At 39.7% G+C, this 19,874-nt stretch overlaps 1 protein-coding gene across 4 annotated transcripts in view; it reads right to left on the bottom strand.

Annotated features, from left to right (window-relative positions):
* Grin3a (glutamate receptor ionotropic, NMDA3A) overlaps positions 1-19,874 on the bottom strand; it is a 184,413-nt gene that overhangs the window by 32,819 nt on the left and 131,720 nt on the right. For all 4 annotated transcript variants that reach the window (NM_001033351.2, NM_001276355.1, XM_006537913.4 and 1 more), the window contains exons 5-6: positions 19,701-19,816; positions 8,290-8,441 (exon numbers count right to left, since the gene is read on the bottom strand). In NM_001033351.2, coding sequence (NP_001028523.1) covers positions 8,290-8,441; positions 19,701-19,816 — 268 coding nt within the window. The remainder of the gene's footprint in view (positions 1-8,289; positions 8,442-19,700; positions 19,817-19,874) is intronic.

Consider the following 19,874-nt stretch of genomic DNA (forward strand, 5'->3'; position numbering starts at 1 on the left):
TCTTTATCTAATCTTGGAATTGTGCTGACTTCTTTAAACAATGTGGTCTCAAACAATTTTCTTAAAACTCCTCTCTGTCTCTGAGGATGCTTTCTGCTCTCTGCCAAGACCACTATTTGCTCTTCCTTTCAGCCTCTTATAGATAAAAGGTACAATTATTCAAAACATTATTTAGAGGAGACTTGCAAAGATATGTCTCATCATCCATCTTAATAATGCCTTGGTGAATTTGGGGAGCTTGTTAAACTGTAATCTGCTGCCTTCCTTCCCTGGTTCGTAAAAAGAAGTTTCACAGAACTGTTTCCCTGGAGTTCTTAAATTCACTCAGGGACTTAAAATATTGTATTGTTTTCTGCTGATTCAAAGGAAGATGGAGGGAGTTTATATCCTGCCATATGTTCTCCCCAGTAGAACTGATAGGCAATGAGTCTACTGTGACAGAACACAGTTGGGCTGTGAGGACTGTTGGGACACACCAGAGGTCAATTTAAAATTGTTCTCTGAAAGTTGTCAGAGTCTGACCTGGAGAGCCAGACTTGTAGCATCCTAGGTGACTCTAGGGAGGAGATAAAATCTTGGATTTTTTTTTTTTCAAAATGAATTTGCCTTCCAGAGAAATTATAGCTAAACAGTTCTGGGTTTCTGAAGAGACAAGAGGTGAATAGATCAAGGTTCCTACTTGAGGCCAAATGTGAATTTTCAACTCCCAGAAATGGAGGACCAAAGGATCTTTCACAATTTCATACCAGGTGACCACATAAATCATTGTCCAAACGCAGACATCTTTCAGATGGAAAGAATGCATCTAATTACCTTGAGGAAGAGACATTGACTGAAACTGTACTTGGAACAATAGAGTGTCAAAAGCACTTTTAGAAAAGTGCAGTCAAGAGCAGATCTACTCCGTGATGTCCTGTGCCCCTGTCCGAGGATGCTGTGGGGAGAAGGCCCATGTTGATTAAGCTGTTCTTACATTGTAACTCATTAGAACTGCTGGAGAGTTGAAGCTGAGCTGATGTGGATGACGTGACTTCCCTAAGATCCTTTCTCTCTGCACAAACACACTGTTGCAGTGCAGGGCATTCAGCACAAAGAGTAGGTACTAGAAGTGCTAATAGCGAATTTTCCTCTACCAATTTTTTCCCCCTGGGAGAACATTGCAAAACAGGACAAAAAGAGCAAAACCAAGAGGCTGAGAACCGTGTGTAGGTAAAGAGAACAAAGGGAAACCCAGCAAGCAGACGGGGGAGGGTGCTTTACAGAGGAGATCCAGTGTAGCCAAAGAGCAGAGGATTGCTTGTGTTTGGTAACATAGTATCTGTTGGTGGTGCAAGAGTGCTCCTAACAGATCTATTAGGAATGAGAATATGCTAGTCTGGCCCAAGGGTGGAATGCATTGCTATTTAAATGTATACACAGTGAATATCTTATAGAAACGTTTGTAATTGCATAGACAAAGATATTTCGTAGTGTAGACCATCCATTAGAGCAGTGGTTCTCAACCTTCCTAATGCTGCGAACTTTAATGCAGTTCCTCATGTGGTGGTGACCCCAAACCATAAAATTATTTTTGTTCCTACTTCATAACTAATTTTGCTACTGTTATAAATTGTAATGTAAGTATCTGTGTTTTCCTATGGCCTTAGGTGACCCCTGTGAAAGGGTCATTCCACACCCAAAGGGGTTATTACCCACAAGACAAGAACCCCGCTTTAGGGGGAATGACAAAGCTATGCAGATTCATAATATTCTTAGACCCCAGTGTTGCCTTCTTTCTCTAAATACAGATGTTACCAGAATTATCTTTACTTCTGTGGCTGAAGTCCCAGTTAAGAGCCTATCTTTCCCCTATTCTTTTTGACTTCCTTCTCCCTTCCAAATTTAGTCAACCTGGGAAGTGAGCCCACATTGTCTTAACAAACACAACTTGATCTGAGAATAGTTTCTACCCCAACACTTCCGGCTGACTACACCAAAGATTTCTAAAGACCATTTCCCCAATCTGGCTTGCTAAAACTCTTGATTAAAGGCGGTTGAGATGGCTCAGTAGGTAAAAAGTGCTGCTCTTACTATTGATAACCTGTGTTAAATGACTGGAACCCATATGGTAGAATGAAAGAACAAACCCTAGCCAGTCATTTTTTGACCTACGTACATACACCCTGCTGTAGGACCGTGAAAGGTAGTCTTGTGCCCAGTTGAGCTAAGGCTTGAAACCCTCAGTGACCCTCAAGGGACAGTAGGCATTTCACCTGTTCCCAGGCACCAGGCTCCTGGCATGAGGCCTCACATCTCCCATAGATTTGTGGTCATCAGTCCCATAAGGGCAATGCCCCAAGTCCCTTCACATGTCGAGGACAAGACCTGTGGTCATGTAGACTCAAGACAGATCTCCATTTTAATGAGGTACCTAAAAGGATGGAGGACTTAACCAATAAGCTTTCCTTCTCAGACACTCCTCCCTGCAAAAGGTATTTAACCTCAGGCCCACCCTGAGAAGTGGGGTATGGTTTTACTTTTCCACTCTCCTCCAGGACAGTAAATGTCTTAAAACCATGGACTGCCTCTTTTCATCCGGATCCGCTGAGGGGAGCCATGAAGGCCTTCGCCTATAGAGCTGTTGTCTAATCTCCTGTAGAAGGCCTCTCTGCGCTCCCAGACATGGCTACCATCAAGCCAACCCAAGCCTAAATCTGCCGCCTGCAAGCCAAGAACTCTTCTTGCGGGACCAGCCGGAGCTCTCCCCTTAGGTCCCGGGCTAGATCCAGCGCTCGAACCCCTACTCCGTTCTTAGCTCTTCCATGGCATCCAGTGGCTCCTGAGAACCATACAGCCCCAGGCGACAGTGCGGGATAATCTTGGTCGAACTCCCGTGTCCTGCCTCCCTGGCGGCCAAGCCTTGTGGCAGAGCAGACGTAGTACCCCATAACCCTACACACTGCCATACATGGTGAGTGTGCATGTATGCAAACACACACACACACACACACACACACACACACACACACACACCCCCTAAAGTAAAGAAACAATTACAGAAAAAACTCCAAAATATTTTTGTCAAAGAAGTATTGGTGTATTTTGCATGTATTTTATGAATAACTTATTATTTCTGTTTAGTTTTTGAAGTCTATCTTTGTATATACTATTACTTTGATTTCGTTTAAAAATGTTGATAAGTCTATATAGACCTGGAACACTTATGGTAAAAACTCATAATTTTTATTATTAAATCTGGCTATATTCTTAATATTTTATTCTTAGATTTATTTATTTTATCCATATGGGCATTTGCCTGCATGTGTGTCTGTGCACCACATGCATGTATGGTATCTTAGGAGGTAAGAAGAGAGCATCAGATTCCCTGGAATTAGAGTTGGATGGTTGTAAGACACTGTGTAGGTGCTGGGAACTGAACCCAGGTCCTTGGGAAGAACAGCAAGTGCTCTTACCCACTGAGCGATCTCTCCAGCACCTGCTCAATATTTTAGAGGCTTGAATTGACTGCAGTTTTGTTTTTTTTTTGTTTTTTTTTTTACCATAATCTATGAAGCATGCATTACTTTCAGTCAGTTTACAGAAGAAGAGGAGGCCCAGAGTGGTCAAGAACTATGCCCTGTATTTCACAGCTGGCAGAACTAGAATTCAAATCTAGGATGCCTCTAAAGATGACGCTCTCAACTACTTATGCTATACAGAATACTAGACATTCATACTGCAGGAGGACATTGACAGAAGTTGGGGTCACTGTAGCAGGGCCCTTACAGAAAAATAATCTTGATGATGATGATGACAATGACGATGAATGAGAACATTTTGTAGTATAAATGGCGGAGCTGGGTGAGATGAGAGAAGTAACTTTTCAGAGTCTCCAGGGTATGTGTAGAAGAGTCTGTTGGTTGTCTGTTCTACAATCATTTAGCTGCCTCCACTGTCTCAAGGCAATGCCTTGTTCAGGTCTTCACCCTTCTCTATGTGCCTATGTGCTGTAAGGAAAGTTGTATCATTACTGGTCCCAGAGTTCTGATTGGCCTAATCCAGTATGCTGTTCACATGATCTCACCAATGATTGGTTTAGATACAGGCACATAGGGTTTTCATCAACAGACCATGAAGAAATTGCAGCTCTCTCCACATGTTTTTCTGTGACTAATAGGATGTTCCCTCTGATTAGAGAAAGAAGAACAGGATTTCTGTTATTTACCACTTACTCTACCAGGTTTCTTGCTAGATGCTTCCACAAATGATCTTTTATTCTCAGGAAAAAAAAAAATGACCCGTTTTGTCAAACCCTTTCTCAGGTGGAGAAACGCCGATTCAGAAGCAGTTAACTAGCTCTACTTGACAGATTCAGCATCTAAACTCAGCAATACATAGGTAGTTTCAGATACATCATTTGACTCAGTCTTTGAAACTGTGTTCAAGTGGGGCTAGGCTATGAGTCTGCAGAGCCACATGTATCACAAGGCTTGGTTTGTCTGATGAGCCTCTGAAATGGCAGTCGCTTGAATGTGAGCGTGTGACCAGGATGTGACATTTATTTGGTGATGCTGGCTGGAGAATATGGCTGAGGGGTTCCTCTTGGTAACGCCTTACTGTCAAGTTGGAATCATTTGGAGATTTTGATTTAAGTCAGCGACAGACACCAGAAACAGAGAACTTCAAGTGATTGTTATTTCGCTCAACTTAAGCAACTGACTTGCTTTCTTTCTTGGCTGCATTAGCTGCCTGGTATAAACCCAGGATTATTTCCTTTAGGAAAAGCTACTCACCAATAGGGTTAAAATGCCATCAGCTATCCAGAGGAGAGATAGATGTCCATGTAGAAAACACTGTTAATGCTGGTATTTTGAAAAGAAGACTTATTTAAAAAATTTAAAGTCAGATTTCCCTGTTCTGATTATAAGGCTTCCCAATGCTGCCACCTCCTGTATCTCCCTCCCCTAGGCAAAGTCTTACTGTGTGTCTCAAACTGGTCTTGAGCTTGTAATCCTCCTGCCTCAATGTCCCCAGCTCAGTGATTACAGCTATGTACCCTCATGTCTGGCTTCAGCCATCTTCGTTCATTTCTCATCATAGCTCCAAGGAAGAGCCTATGTGAATTTAATCTTTGAGGGATTGCCTGTTTTATCTTATCCTCTAGTTGGAGTTATTCTTTCCAAATTGTTTCGTCCACTTTATCGGTCATTTACCTAACATTGTACCTACCACTGATCTCTTCTTTGTCTCATTTCATTTACCACCTGCCTGTATTAGTGCTTCAGGAATGCTGTAAAGATGAACACGAGTTGGATGACTTAAAGCCACAGGATTGTATCCTCTTATAGCTTAGGAATCATTCCGCCAAATAAACATAAAAAAAGAAACAAACAAAAAACCCTGAAATGCTGGTGCCATTGGGATTGCCTCTGAGAAACAAGTAAATCAATCAATCAATCAATCAATCAATAAATCAATCAGTCAGTCAGTCAGTCAGTCAGTCAATCAATCAATCAATCAAACAGAAGAGTCAATAAGAGAATAAACTCACAGCTAGTATCTCTAATTTCAAATTCCAACAGAGACTGACCAATATAAATCACCCTTTTGGCTTGTGTCTATATCCCCCAACCTCTACCCCTTCTAGCAGGTAGACCTCTTTCTCTGTGAATCTACATACTTGGCCTCCTTATAATGACACCAGTCATTGGGTTTAGAGCCCAGTGTGACCTCATCTTAATTACTCCTTCTAAGACTCCTTTTGCAAACATGGTCAACGCCTTAGGTTCTGAGGAAACATGAATTTGTGGTACACTGTTCAATGCAGTGCACTGTGAGTATCTGCCCTGCTTTAGTCTCTGAACTTTGCTCATGCTTAGTCTCTAGATTCTTGAAAAATTTTTTTTTTCTATAAGGTACCTGCATTTTCTCTCCCTCTCTTTAGAAAACAAATAGGTAAAAAATCACCATCACCATCACCACTACCACTGATGGCAACAACAACAACAACAACAGCAACAACAGCAACAACAGCAACACAGAGGAAGCACACACTCATACATCCTAACAACATAAAATAGCAAACCATTATATACAAGCAAAAGAACCGTAAGATAAAAATGCCCAAACAAAGCAATATGAGACAAAGTCTACAAAAACATCATTGAGTTCCTTCAATGTTTCCCATCCACTTCTGGCCATGGGACCCACCCTTAAGTATGGTTTATATACCCAGGGAGACTCAATTAGGGGGAAATAATTTTTTCTTTGCAAGCTGTAGTGAATCAGAAATAGCTTCTTGGTCAGGGATGGGGACTTGTGTCCACACCCCTCTCAGCATTGGGACCCCATCTGTCTTAAACTGGTGCAGGCTGTGCACACACTGCCACAGTCTCTGTGAGTTTCTATTGACCGTGTTTCTTTTCAGGTACATTGTCTAGTTTTTCTGATTTATCTACGTGACTTCTCGAGTGTCTACTTTATTTGGAGGCACTGGAAATTTAAGACAGGTTTTTCTTTTTTTCCCTAGAGTTCTTATAGTTTAATATACATTAAGAAGAGATGCATTAAAATACTCTGATTAAAATTATGTTTAAGGCCGTAATGTTTATGTTATTACTGAGTGCTATTAAGTAATATGAGATATATGAGATCATAAAAGGAGGTTGATTTATATTGGTCAGCTTCTGTTGGGATTCGAAAAGAGAGATACTAGCTGTGAGTTTGTTCTGTTGACTCTTCGGTTTATTTATTTATTTATTTATTTATTTATTTATTTTGTAGCATTGGGATCAAATCAAAGGCCTTGGACATGCTAGGCAGGTACTGTACCATACTGAACTACATCTGCAGTTCCTTCGCTGGGGCTTTGTAATATGAAGGCATTAGCTGAGCAAATGCCAGTGGAGAAGAGCATTTGAGAGGGAAGAGACAATTGCAAGTTTAGGGAATCCAAGGCAGGGAACCCATGGATTTATCTTCATTCTATGAGAAACATGGCACAGCTGGGATGAACCAGAGAGTGGCCCAAGAGGGCACTGAGAAGTGATCAAGGCCAGGTATCACAGGGCATGTCGCCGTTTCAGCCATTTCAGATTTTGTCCCAGAGAACATGGCTGACAAACAGAAGAATGAGTGGAAGGCAACTAAAGGAAGGCAGGTGCAAAACAGACCTCTTAGCAGACGTCTGTAGTGAGCCAGGTGAGGGATGACAGCTTGGACAGAGCGGGGACACTGGAGTTGACAATAGACGGCTATTATCTGAGGCCTAATTTGTAGAAGATTCGGCTTGTTGGTGATTGGAAAAGGTGGACAAGAGAGGTGTGAGCACCTGTGGCAGTCTGAATGTATGGGTAGGTGCGCAGAAGTACCACCGCCAAGACTGCAAAGCCCAGGAGGAAAAGCAAGCAAAGAGGGAACACTGCGGCTTAGACTTCTGACAAGTGAAATCTGAGATGCCTGTAGGATATTCAAGAGGAGATGTCAAACAGGCAGGCAGAGCTGCATCCTGTTGGGAATTCTTGCCAAATAGAGGCTATTTGAGCAATTATTGGCTTTAGATGTGTTTTCTTCTTCCTTTTTAATGTCAGGATGGCCTTGTACTTGTTTATTTGGCTCTTCCCTTTAGAGTATTTGGGCTATGGCACTAGTTACACTTTCCAGTCTCCTATTTTAATCATCCAAATTGTGCTCTATTTTGCAAACTCCTTTTTAATTACACCATAACGACGCAATATTTCAACCGGAAGAAAATTTTGACTATTTGTGTGCCTTAGCCCAGGCACATAGGAACTCTGGCTGAACAATAAAAGCAGTGCTATTGTTTTCTGCTCTGAAAAGTTATTGTGCTTTAATCTGACAATTACTAGTCAAGGTGTGGATAGATTTAAAACTGACAGTGTTTTGAGTTAGACTTTAAGGTATGATGTGAAATTCACAGCAAAACCATCAACGGTTAAAGCAAACAGTATTTAGGTTAGTCCCAGAAATTCTTGCTATAATTTGTAAACATTTCTTTCATACTTAACAGATTTCTCAGGATAGTTTATAGAACAGAAGTGGAAATTTAGATTTTTTTTAATCCATCAGAATAAAATCACATTTAAATCTAAAACTTGTATCACTGACCAGTACTATAGGAATGGACACTTTTCAATCAAATCCAAATGTCATGGAGTATGTTGGTACATTGTTGATCAGAGAGTAAAACTGAAGGTGTGTCTTGTGGTTTCCAAGGGGGAGCTATACAAAGCACCAGCATCATCAGCATCAGCATCTTTCCTTAGCATCATCAGCATCATCTCTCCTTACCTCAGTGACAGCAAAGCTTCTCTTTCCGCAGGGAACCACCTTGTACCACTTGTCATGAAGCACATCCATAAACCCATGAGACTTGTACTGACTGATGAGCTCAGATATGTTAGAGGTCAACGGAGAGTTGGGAGGGAGACCAATGCCATAGCCTAGAAGAAAATGCAACCGCATATGAGTTCTTCATGCTGGTCTGAGAGGTGCCACCATCCTTGTATGATATTGCCTCTGGATATGGTAGCAAGGGCATGGTGAGTCTGTATTACATTTCCCCAAAAGGGCTCCACAGAATGCCCCTCGAATCAGCCAGATCTCTGAGAAGATGCAATGAGTCTGCCCTTATTTTCTGTTTTGGTTTTTTTTTTTTTGTTTTTTTTTTTTTGAAGCAGTCTCTGAAAGTTTGGAGCTAAGACGAAAGGATGGACTATCCAGAGACTACCCAACACGGGGATCCATCCCATAATCAGCCATCAAATCCAGACACTATTGCATATGCCAGAAAGATATTTTGTTGAAGGGACCCTGTTATAGCTGTCTCGTATGAGGCTATGCCAGTGCCTGGCAAATACAGTAGTGAATGCTCACAGTCATCTATAAGATGGAACACAGGGCCCCCAGAGAAGCTAGAGAAAGCACCCAAGGAGCTGAAGGGGTCTGCAACCATATAGGTGGAACAACAATATGAACTAACCAGTACCCCCAGAGCTCGTGTCTCTAGCTGCATATGTAGCAGAAGATGGCCTAGTCGGCCATCAGTGGGAGGAGAGACCCCCTTGGTCTTGCAAACTTTATATGCCTCAGTACAGGGAAACACCAGGGCCAAGAAGCGGGAGTGGGTGGGTAGGGGAGCAGGGCGGGGGGGGGGGAGAATATAGGGAACTTTCGGGATAGCATTTGAAATGTATATAAAGAAAATATCTAAAAAAAAAGAAGCAGTCTCTGAGTCCCCCCCGTCCCCCCGTCCCCCCGTCCCCCCCCCCAGGTCTGGGATTCCCTAGCCATCTTTCCCAGTGAAACTGCATGTGATGGTGAATCTTAATTGTCAACTTGATTGGACTGAGCAGTGCCTAGGAGACTAGGAAAGTACACCATTGGGTGTGTATGTGAAGGCACTTCTAGAGAGGGTTAGTTGATGGAGAAGTTATATACTTTGGCTCATGGTATCAGAGTTTTCATTCCATATACATGGGGGAAGAAATAGAAAAAGAGTCTATTTTGACAACCAGGAGACAGAAGGGCATACAAGAATATCTAGGATTAATATAAATAGTCCCCATATATACACCTCTCAAAAATAGTCATATTAATGAATTCATCAAGGGATTATCCATTGATTAGGTCAGAGCCCTTAGGACTCAATCACTTCTCCAGAGCTCATAATTTGCAACCAACCCCCCAACATAAGAGCTGTTAGGGAACATTATAAATTCAAACACCACATGGACATATAATACACCATGAGAAATAAAAGAGCCACAAGGACTTAATAATAATTAACTTTAATTGTCAAAGAAATGGTAATGTCAAATGTTGGAGAAGATATGGAAAATAAGAATGCATATTGATTTAATTACTTTGGAAAACAATTTGGTGATATTTTGCGTAGTTGAACACTTATATTAAAATCCAAGAACACTCCCAAACAATTTCTCCACAAATACATCAAGAAATATGATAAATAAGGCTGTTCATAACCACAAAACTTGGAAAGAACTCAAATGATGTTTGACAAAACCTTTAATACATAAATTGTGGAATAGTTACATGAATAGGATATTACATAACGAAGACATATGTGTTAGACATAGAGTGATATATGTACAACTCTTAGCAATATGCTATTGGGGGGAAGAGCCATTCCTCCAAACTTACAGAGTAAATTTATTTTGTACATGTAAACACACTCATACTAAAACAATGCATGTTTTAAGAATACGTATGGGGGGATGAAACTACATTTAGAAAAAATAAATCAAGGATATGATAACTTCGAGATTCAAGATGGCAGTTATGGAAAGCGTGAAGAAGCAGGAGAAGGGGTAGAGAAAGAGAGCAAACATGGGCATAATTGTCAGCATTTTATTAATCACTTTAGACTGTATGTTCTTACATTGTACAGCTCTCTGGCTTTGAGACTGTTAACACACTGCTAATCTCTTTGAGGAGTCATGTGAAAGAGACTAATTAACTACATCTTGTTCTTAGTTATTAGATCTCACAGTCAAAACAAACAAAAAAAAAAAAGAAAAGAAAGATTTCTCTATTTGCCCTCAAGATGATTGAGGGAGATAAATGAAAAAAAATGCAGCTAGTTCCTTCTTCACACATAAAGACTAAAGGCTGTCAAAGATTCAAAGATACTTAGTGAGACAAATACTTGTTCCAATTATTTCACTTTATGACTCAATTCCAAAGGTATTAGTTTTTATTCTTTTTCTTAGGGCAAATCCACAAACCCTTTTCAAAATATGGAGCTCATGATGTGGAGTAGAAAATATGCAGCACCAAACAGGTTTTGAGTTTTAAAGAGTTGTGTGTTTGTTTTTATGATCATTTTATTTGTTTCTTAAGAAGGTGTCATCAAGAAAAAGATGACAATGTCAAAAGCATAATTTGGACTTTGCATTCCAGCAGCTATCATGAAGGCCCACTTTGTGACTGGTAGTTTTGATTTGAAAGGTGAGACTGATGATAATAGAATTTTAATGGGTTTCTGATGTTTTTATTAAGTAGTCCTTGGTATGGTAACAACTATGCTTTTTTTTTTTAATAGATGTATTTTCGTTTAAATTGTGTGTGTGTGTGTGTGTGTATTATGAATGCCTGCATGTATGTAAGTGTACCATGTGTATGCCTGGTACCCAAGGAAGCCAGAAGAGGGCATCAGATCTTCTGGATCTGTACTCACCAGTGGTTGCCAACCATCTGATGTGGGTAGGAACTAAACACAAGTTCTCTGAAAGAGCAGCAGGTGCTCATTTGTAAGTTTTCTAAGGAAGTTTTTATTTTCTAATAGTTCAGTTTTTGAGTCACGGTTTCAGTATTTATTATCAGGATGGATGTAATACAAGGCCCACATATAATAACGTTCATTAATCTATTGATTCTTATCCACTCATCCGTCTATCTGTTCATTCATCAAATGTTTTATTGAGTAAACAGGTACTATGTCAAGTGGTCCAGGCATGTTAGTGGGGAGACATAGTAAACAGTTAACTGCATGAAGCTAATTTCATTACAATCTAAACAGACATTGGGAGGGAGAAGAAAAGGGGCGTTAGGAACATAGGTGGATTTGGAACTGTGCGATGGAAATAGGTTGACACATAAAGATAATTATCTGGGGTTAACTTTGCTGAATATTAACACATTTTTTTTCTCATGGAAGAAATAGCTTTCAACAACAACTTGTAACATTTATCAAGGACTTTCTGTATTGCTCTCAGGCACTGATCCTTAATAGTAGCATATTTCACCCCATAATGTAAATTATGCATGAGAAATAAATTTTGACTGTCTATGACACCACAGTTCAGGAAAATCACTTTGGGATTCTAATAATAATAAAGCTTAGGGTATTCCAAGTTCCTCTGTGTGCCTCATGTATTCCCCACATATGGGTAGATGACAGAGTATATAGTACCTAAAGAGACTTGAATCTTGAGTGATTAAACTGCCAAGGTCACAGATAGCAAAACCAATGTTTGAAAATAGGTCTGCTTGATTCTAAAAAGCAATATTCATTCCACTACATCCAATGTAAGTCAAGGGACTAGTAGGCCTAATATTTGTAAGCATGTGGATGCTATCCTCTCCAAATCAGTCATTAGTTTATTAGGAAAGTAGTCATGGAGTTGTAGTGGCTCAACAGTTAAGGTACTTAATGCTCTTCCAGAGGACCTGAGTTTGTTTCTCAGCACTCACATTGGCAGGCTCACAATAGGATATAATTTCAGCTTGAGGACTTCCAATGCCTCTGCCTCTAGTCTCTGTGTGGATCCCTCTATATACAACCAAACACACACAAAGACATACATACATAAACAAGTGAAAAAAACCCAATCTTCAAAAGTAAGTTTTCATTAGTCAAAACCATTGTTCATGGGTAGATTTTTGTTTACCAACTTAACAATAAGTTCTGTAGAGAATGTAGGAGTAGGTCTACTACACGCCAGAAAAACCACTAGGAAAGGCCCCCACTAAAAATGCAACACTTCTCATGACGATCCCCTGGAAGCTAATAACTTCGATCTACACCAGTATAACACACCGTGGGATAGTTTCCACTTATTTGGAAAACATTGATTTTGCACACGTTTATCTGCTCATAAATCCTACCAATGTGCATAGTGTTATGGGGTGTCTGTGTTAGTTTAGATGTGGAGCCTATCTGTGGGAGGCTAAGATGATACTCAGTGGCTGTGCAGCATGGCAGAAAGTTATATGACTTTTCTTGGAAAAATGATAGGTGAGGAATACATTCAATACAGGTAACACAGAGCAACCAAAACACAGTGAGGAGAGCACAGCACATTTGCTGGAGTTTAGAGGAAAGAGAAATTGCTCCTGAATGAAACAACACAGAAACATCTTAGATGGAGTTCTGATAGGGCCATTTTTGTTTTGTTTTAAGCAGAGGAGACCAAAATTCATAAAAAAGTTAGAAAAATGTGAAATTACAACTTATGATTAAGCCTACATATTTTGAAAATATAATTTTGGCACTGTAACAAAAGCAGAAAGAGTCATCAAGTGAAGGCTATGTTGAAGCTACAAAGACATTTATAAAAAAATGGCTACCCAGGATATAATGAATATTAAATCATTCTACTCCATCATGCCTAGATTAATTTGCAATGAAAGCTAAAAATAAATTGACATCCTTTTACATTTTTATTTTAATACATGTCCTGGACATTGATGTCTCAATGATTTCTAGCATTAATAATAATTATTAACTAATTAAGACAAGGAAAGAATAAAAAAAAACATTATGTGTCCGTGAGAGGGGAATATACTGCAGACATAAAAGTCCATCTTCTCCAGAAACATAAGATGGTAAATCTTGAAGGTTTCACTTCTATTCTTTTGTTTTATTAGTTGCTTTTCAAAGTTGATCGTGTTCATTGTCAAAGAGCTCATTTTTAAGTTGCTGACTCGACTTAGTCAGAGTTGCCTATATTATCGTTAGAACTGGGACTTCGCGGTACTGACAGGCCAGACTGTTTTGTGGTTGATGAATGAGGCAAGATGGAATCCTTCAACCCTATAGATGAAAGCACCAGGCACCCTGGAAATTGGATACAGCTTAATAGCCCAAGAGAACAATTTCCCAAATAGAATCCTGATCTTTTCTCCATGGATAAGTCAGCTTAACTCAGCTAGGAGTAGTGGAAATATACTTTGATTAGCAAATTTATAGTTAGAAAGTTCATAGCTGAAAAGTGTCTCCCCAAAATGTGGATGGAAATAGATATTTTGAAAAGAAGAACTCGAAAATAGTTTTTTTTTTTTTTTTTTTTTTTAAATAAAAAGCTCCAGGAACAAAGAGTCGTTCTATTTTGTGTCTGTCCTGGAATATCCTGTTTATTTACTCTGAGATAAGTGTTCAGAGCATATTGTCATTGTCCCAATTTGAAAAATGGGGTTCCCTTACGAAGCACATCAAGTTGGGAAGAGAAGTGTCTTGGAGGAGCTGAGATTCATGAAGGATATCCTGGGAAGATTTTTGTCATGTATGGTTCTCAACTTGATATCCTCAATATTATTAACTTATCGAGGCAATCTTGTGTACTGGGTGTGTTTCTGCATACATTGCATGCACTATTTTACTTAACTTTGGTAGCAGCTTTATGCTAGGTGTTCATTTCATATTCTCATTATGCAGATGAGGAGCTGGAAGAACAGATTGAGATGTTTGCCAGTGAGTGACAGCAATTCTATTTTCATCCAAGGGCCAGACTCCAGAGTTAGTGCTCTAAGCACTGCATTAAATAATTATTGGAAAGCCAGTAAAAGAACAGCTCAGACAGAGTCAAAGGCTTCTGATGAAAGGTCACAGATCATTATTGTGCAGTTACATTACTCCTTTTCTCTGCTTGACCTTTATTGTCTGCTAACTCCAATGCATAAATTTGGGGCATGTGTTCATTTATCTTAACACGTTCCTTTTTACTCTCAAGAACATAATATGTCTTTGTGCCTCTGATGCATGGTATTTAATTTGACCAGACACTTTCTGTATACCCCTTGACCTGACAATATATTTTTAAAAATCATATTGTCATTTATTCTTTGGATATTTTATATATTATACAATATATCTTGATAACATACCCCCACTTCCTCTTTCCAAGATCCTTGGGCTTACACAACACATCACATCTTTCTCCCAACTTCACAAACATCTCACTTTTCTTTTCTTAATAATTCAGAGTCTGTGGGAGAGGGGGCTGTCTCAGACTCTGTTGCCTGCCTTTGGATCCCCTTCTCCTACCTGTACTGCCTTGTCTGGCCTCAGTGGGAGAGGATGTGCTTAGTCCTGCTTCGACTTGATGTGCCAGGGCAGGTTGTTACCCATGGATGGGCTTCCCTGTTTCTGTGGAGAATAGGAGGGTGTAACGGGAGAGGAACATTTGAGGGTGGGATTTAGAGGCGAGGAGGGAGCGGGCTGTGATTGGGATGTAAAGTGAAAAAAAATCATTGAAAGAACTTCAAGCGCAAGGAGGTAAAGGCACCCTTTCTCTCATAGGCCATACTTTTATTTTAAAAGCGAAACAAGAGCGGAAAGCTGAGATTGGGTGGAATATTTAGCAATGATCTTGGCTAGTTTGGGCTACTGAAACAAATTTCAAGGACAGGTTAGCTTATAAGGAACAAAAGACACTTATTTCTCGTAGTCTTTATTCTTGGAAGTTCAAGAATGGGCAGATTTATTGTCTTATGAAGATCTCTTTTCTGGTTCATAGATGGCTTCTAGCTGTGACTTCATACTGTGAGAAGAATTCAAGAGCTTCCATGGGCCCATGATAGGGGTACTAATGCTATCTATTTAGAATCCCCGAGATGACCTAATCACTATCGAATCAATTCCCTACTACCATTTCAGTAAAGATTAGGTTTCATATGAATTTTGGGTGGCTACAACCTCTAGATTTGAGAGTCTAGAAGAGAGCAGTGGTCAGATTATTCAGTGTGTGCTCAGTATTATGCTGATCCAGTATATATTCAGCATGACGGAATCAGTAGACTCTTTTTTCCTTCTAAGAAATTATTTATACATGGGAAGGTATGTGCATTTCAGTTAGTGAATTATTAAGTGAACCAGGTACTTATCTGAATTTAAACTGAAAGGTTACATAATTAGAAATACATCATTTATTACACAGTTAGTACATGTTAGCATTGTTCCAGATCCCATGGTTAGGCACCTGTAATCTTATGTGCCAAATGGGTAATGTGCCAAAAATTGCTTTGATGAATTTTTTATATGAATGTAGTCTAGCCTGATAATAAGTCTCATGTTTTTTATAAATTAAAAAACTATATTTTATCAAAGGTTTTCATGAAAAAATGAAGGGAATGTATGGAAATTCTTGAGATGAACATTGAAAAAACAATCTGCTTTCAAAAGCCAGGCATGGTGCTGCCTACACTCCCAACACTGAAGGCATAAAGGAGGATGAGCAAGAATTCAAAACCACCTACTATCTACATATGTGGACTGAGGTCAGCCTGCCCTATATGAGACTCAAATATCAAAACAGAAACAAACAAACAAAAAAAAAAAACAAAAAACAAAACACAGCACAAAACAAAAAAACCTCAAACCCAACAACAACAACAAAACCAACCAACTCCTCAAACAAATAAACAACCTACAAACAAACAAACCAAATCAAGAACAAGAAGTCAGAATTAAAAACACCAGGTCTGTTTTTCTTTCTTGCAATGCTTGGGATCCAACTTGAGGCTCTATGCATGGTACATAGGCAATTGCCATCTAACTATACTCACAGCTCATTGACTTTCTTTAATAGCCTTTCCTCTGCTTTGTGTATAACTTATAAATAGTACCTCTTTGTAGCGTTTAAAAGTCTTGTGCTAGAGTTTGAATCTAAACTGTTCCTGGAGAGCTCTTGTGTTGAGGGTTTGGCCCTCAAAGCAGCCTTGATTTGAGGTAGGGCACTTGGGAGTTGACTGAAGCATGAAGGCTCTGCCTTAATGAGTGGTTAGACTGTGTTCTTGTTTTGAAGAAGTAGGCGATTGTTTTTGTTCTTTTTTTTAATTTTTAATTTAACTTAATTTTAATTAGGTATTTTCTTCATTTACATTTCCAATGCTATCCCAAAAGTCCCCCATACTCCCCCCCCCCACTCCTCTACCCACCCACTACCACTTCTTGGCCCTGGCATTCCCCTATACTGGGGCATATAAAGTTTGCAAGACCAATGGGCCTCTCTTTCCCATGTTGGCTGACTAGGCCATCTTCTGATACATACGCAGCTAGAGACACGAACTCCGGGGTTACTGGTTAGTTCATATTGTTGTTCCACCTATAGAGTTGTAGACCCCTTTAGCTCCTTGGGTACTTTCTCTAGCTCCTCCATTGGGGACCCTGTGATCCACCCAATAGCTGCCTGTGAGTATCCACTTCTGTGTTTGCTAGGCCCCGGCATATCCTCACAAGAGACAACTATATCAGGGTCCTTTCAGCAAAATCTTGCTAGTGTGTGTAATGGTGTCAGCGTTTGGAGGCTGATTATGGGATGGATCCCCGGTTATGGCAGTCTCTAGATGGTCCATCCTTTCTTCTCAAGGGTCCACTTTGTACCTGTTCTGCTCTTTCCTTTTTTGGTTTCTGCATCATGGTCACCATGAAGTGAGCAGGCTTGTTCTTCCATGTTCTTTTTGCAATACGTTCTGCCTTGGCTCAGCCCCAGGAACACCAAGCCAAGCAACCCTGGACTGAACTCTTGGAACTGTGGACCCCAAAATCACTTCAAGTAGTCAGTCACCATGATGGAGAGCCGACTGACAATATTTTGTGTTTAGAATGTGAACTTGTTTTGGGGATCAACATTTATTACATCTTCTCACTTGCATTCTGTTTTTGTTACATTTCCTGTATGACAGAATGTCAGAAAAGAAAGCAACTTAGGGAACCAAAGGTTGATTTTGGCTCACAGTTTAAGGGTACAGTCTAACATGGTGGGCAGTCATGGGGGCAGGAACTTAAAGAAGTCTAGGACTCCAGACCAGGAGATGGTCTGCTTACATTTAGGGTGGGTCCTTCCCTCAGTGATGCCAATCTAGGTACCCCTCACAGTATGCCCAGAAGCTTATCTTCCAGGGGGATTCTAAGTCCTGTCAAGTGGATAGATAATCAGTACTGATCATTATACATTCCATTCATTCAGAGGGGTGACCGACAGTGATGATAAAGCTCTCTCTACTCAAGTCTTTGATTTCTTCTTCTTTGAGCGTGTCATTTTGTGTTTATCCTTTTTGAGAACAAAGAAGTATCTAGAATGATAGGAACTACAAGACACTTAGTCTCAGGAGCACAGATGGAAGTGTAGACAGGAAGCTGGTGGGGAGTTAATTGTGTGGCATCTGGCACTGATGTCCAGCAGAGGCAAACAAGCCATCTTACCAAGACTTTTTGACAAAATGGGGCTGCTCCCTGGAGACATAGGCGGAAGATAGGGCCCCTCATTCTTATTTCCTCCACAAATGATTTGATGTTAGCAACTACTAATGGGAGAAGGAACCTCATTTACTCCACACATCGAAGACATAAATAAAATGTAACATCTCTCTGTATCCCCAGATGCTGCATAAAATGGAATTTTCCATTGTTATATTAAAACAGCCAACTGAGCTTTCTAATGCCCCCCACATCCCCACACAGAAAGATTTGTATTCTAATCTTAACAGAATATGCTACTACCAACTATCTCTTATCCTGACGTCCTGAGTTTCATCACTGTTATCTTGCTTGTAGAGGAAACTTGTAGCTCCTATGAAAGTCTCAAAAAAAAAAATAACAGCAGATGCTTAATCCTTATTCATCAAGAAGCATGAAGACTGAAGAAAAAAAAATCCCCTGGTATATTTACAGAGACCAACTACAGTTGTGAGATTGAAACCAGTCTTATATTCTAGCTAACATAGGAGCATATACAACACACATGTACAGATTTCTGAACGCAAAACTTGAGAACTGCATGAGATTGTTTTAAACCAAAATGCTTTGTGTCAAATGTATATGGCTGTTTTGAGTGCCAGCATGTGCTATCAAGAAGAGGAAGCTGAAGTTGGGAGGTATGGAATTTGCTGGTTCAATCTTTGTAGTCCACATGTCAGCTGTAGTTCAGGATGAGAGAAAGTACTGACAAAACAATGCATCTTTGGCCCTGAAGTTTGATTGATGAGTTGATCTAGTCAGAAGCAAAGCTTGTTGCCAGCAGGAAGAAAAGCAATCCTGGATCTCAAATAACATTATTTTAAGGCCCCAAAGGGTACCAAATCTCAGAAATTGGTGTTTTTCATTTATTTCCAGATTGGAAGATAATATTCTTTGTAAAATACTTGGTTTGAATTTTAATTTCAACATCATCATCTAATTATATGGTTATAAAATATGATATAAGTTCTTGGCTTTTTTGTGTATAACTGAGTAGACTAGATTTCATCAACAGTGGGACTCTTCTCACAGCACTGCATTATCATGGCAAGTAAAGAGTTCTACGAATAGGACTGTGCCACCTCCATAGGATTGCTTCAAGACCAAACACACAGGAAAATCTGGATAGGTCTCGTCAGAAATTTAAAAGAGAAAGCTATCTCCTGACACCCATGAAATTCGTCATAAAGCAGGCAATATTAGTCCACACATGATTGACTTTGTCTGGTGTATTCATATAGAGTCTTATCATATTTCTCTCTTTTTTTTTAAATTAACTAGACTCATTATGGTATTTGACTCTTCAAAAACACCCATTAAATAGAGGCTGGGACAGATCAATGATACAGCAGTTGCCTAGTAACTACAAAGCCTAAGGTTTGAACCTTACCACAAATAAAACAAAACAAAACAAAACAACCAGACAAATCACAAATACAAATTCACATTAAGTAGTATTGGAATCCTTATGACCATCACTCCCTGATACTGGAACATTACCATTTAGGAAACTATTATTTTTTTGCCTTAACGATTTCACAAATAAAATTTTGTTGAGTTGGTGAAAAATAAATCTCTGGTGTCAACAAAGTTAGTAGCTGAATGCTTATGAGTTGAAAATGAAAACAAGAGAAGATGAATCACTCTCTGCCTCTGGCACCTGTAACTTGCTAGCTTAGCAAACAGTGCATCTGGGCAAAAGTGAATTAAGAATGATAGATACCTTCAATGGCAAATGGCTTTCCTACGGTCAGAAGCTTGCAGTCAGCATCTATTGACACTTCATAATCCAGAAGGGCTTTGTCCATGATGAAGGCATCTAGTTTCTCTGGATCATTCCTATATTTAAAATCAACGGAAGAAAAGAGAAAGTGGTCAAACTGGTCCATTCCTAGTC

Source organism: Mus musculus, chromosome 4 (genome assembly GCF_000001635.26).
Source record: "Mus musculus strain C57BL/6J chromosome 4, GRCm38.p6 C57BL/6J".
Taxonomy (NCBI): domain Eukaryota; kingdom Metazoa; phylum Chordata; class Mammalia; order Rodentia; family Muridae; genus Mus; species Mus musculus.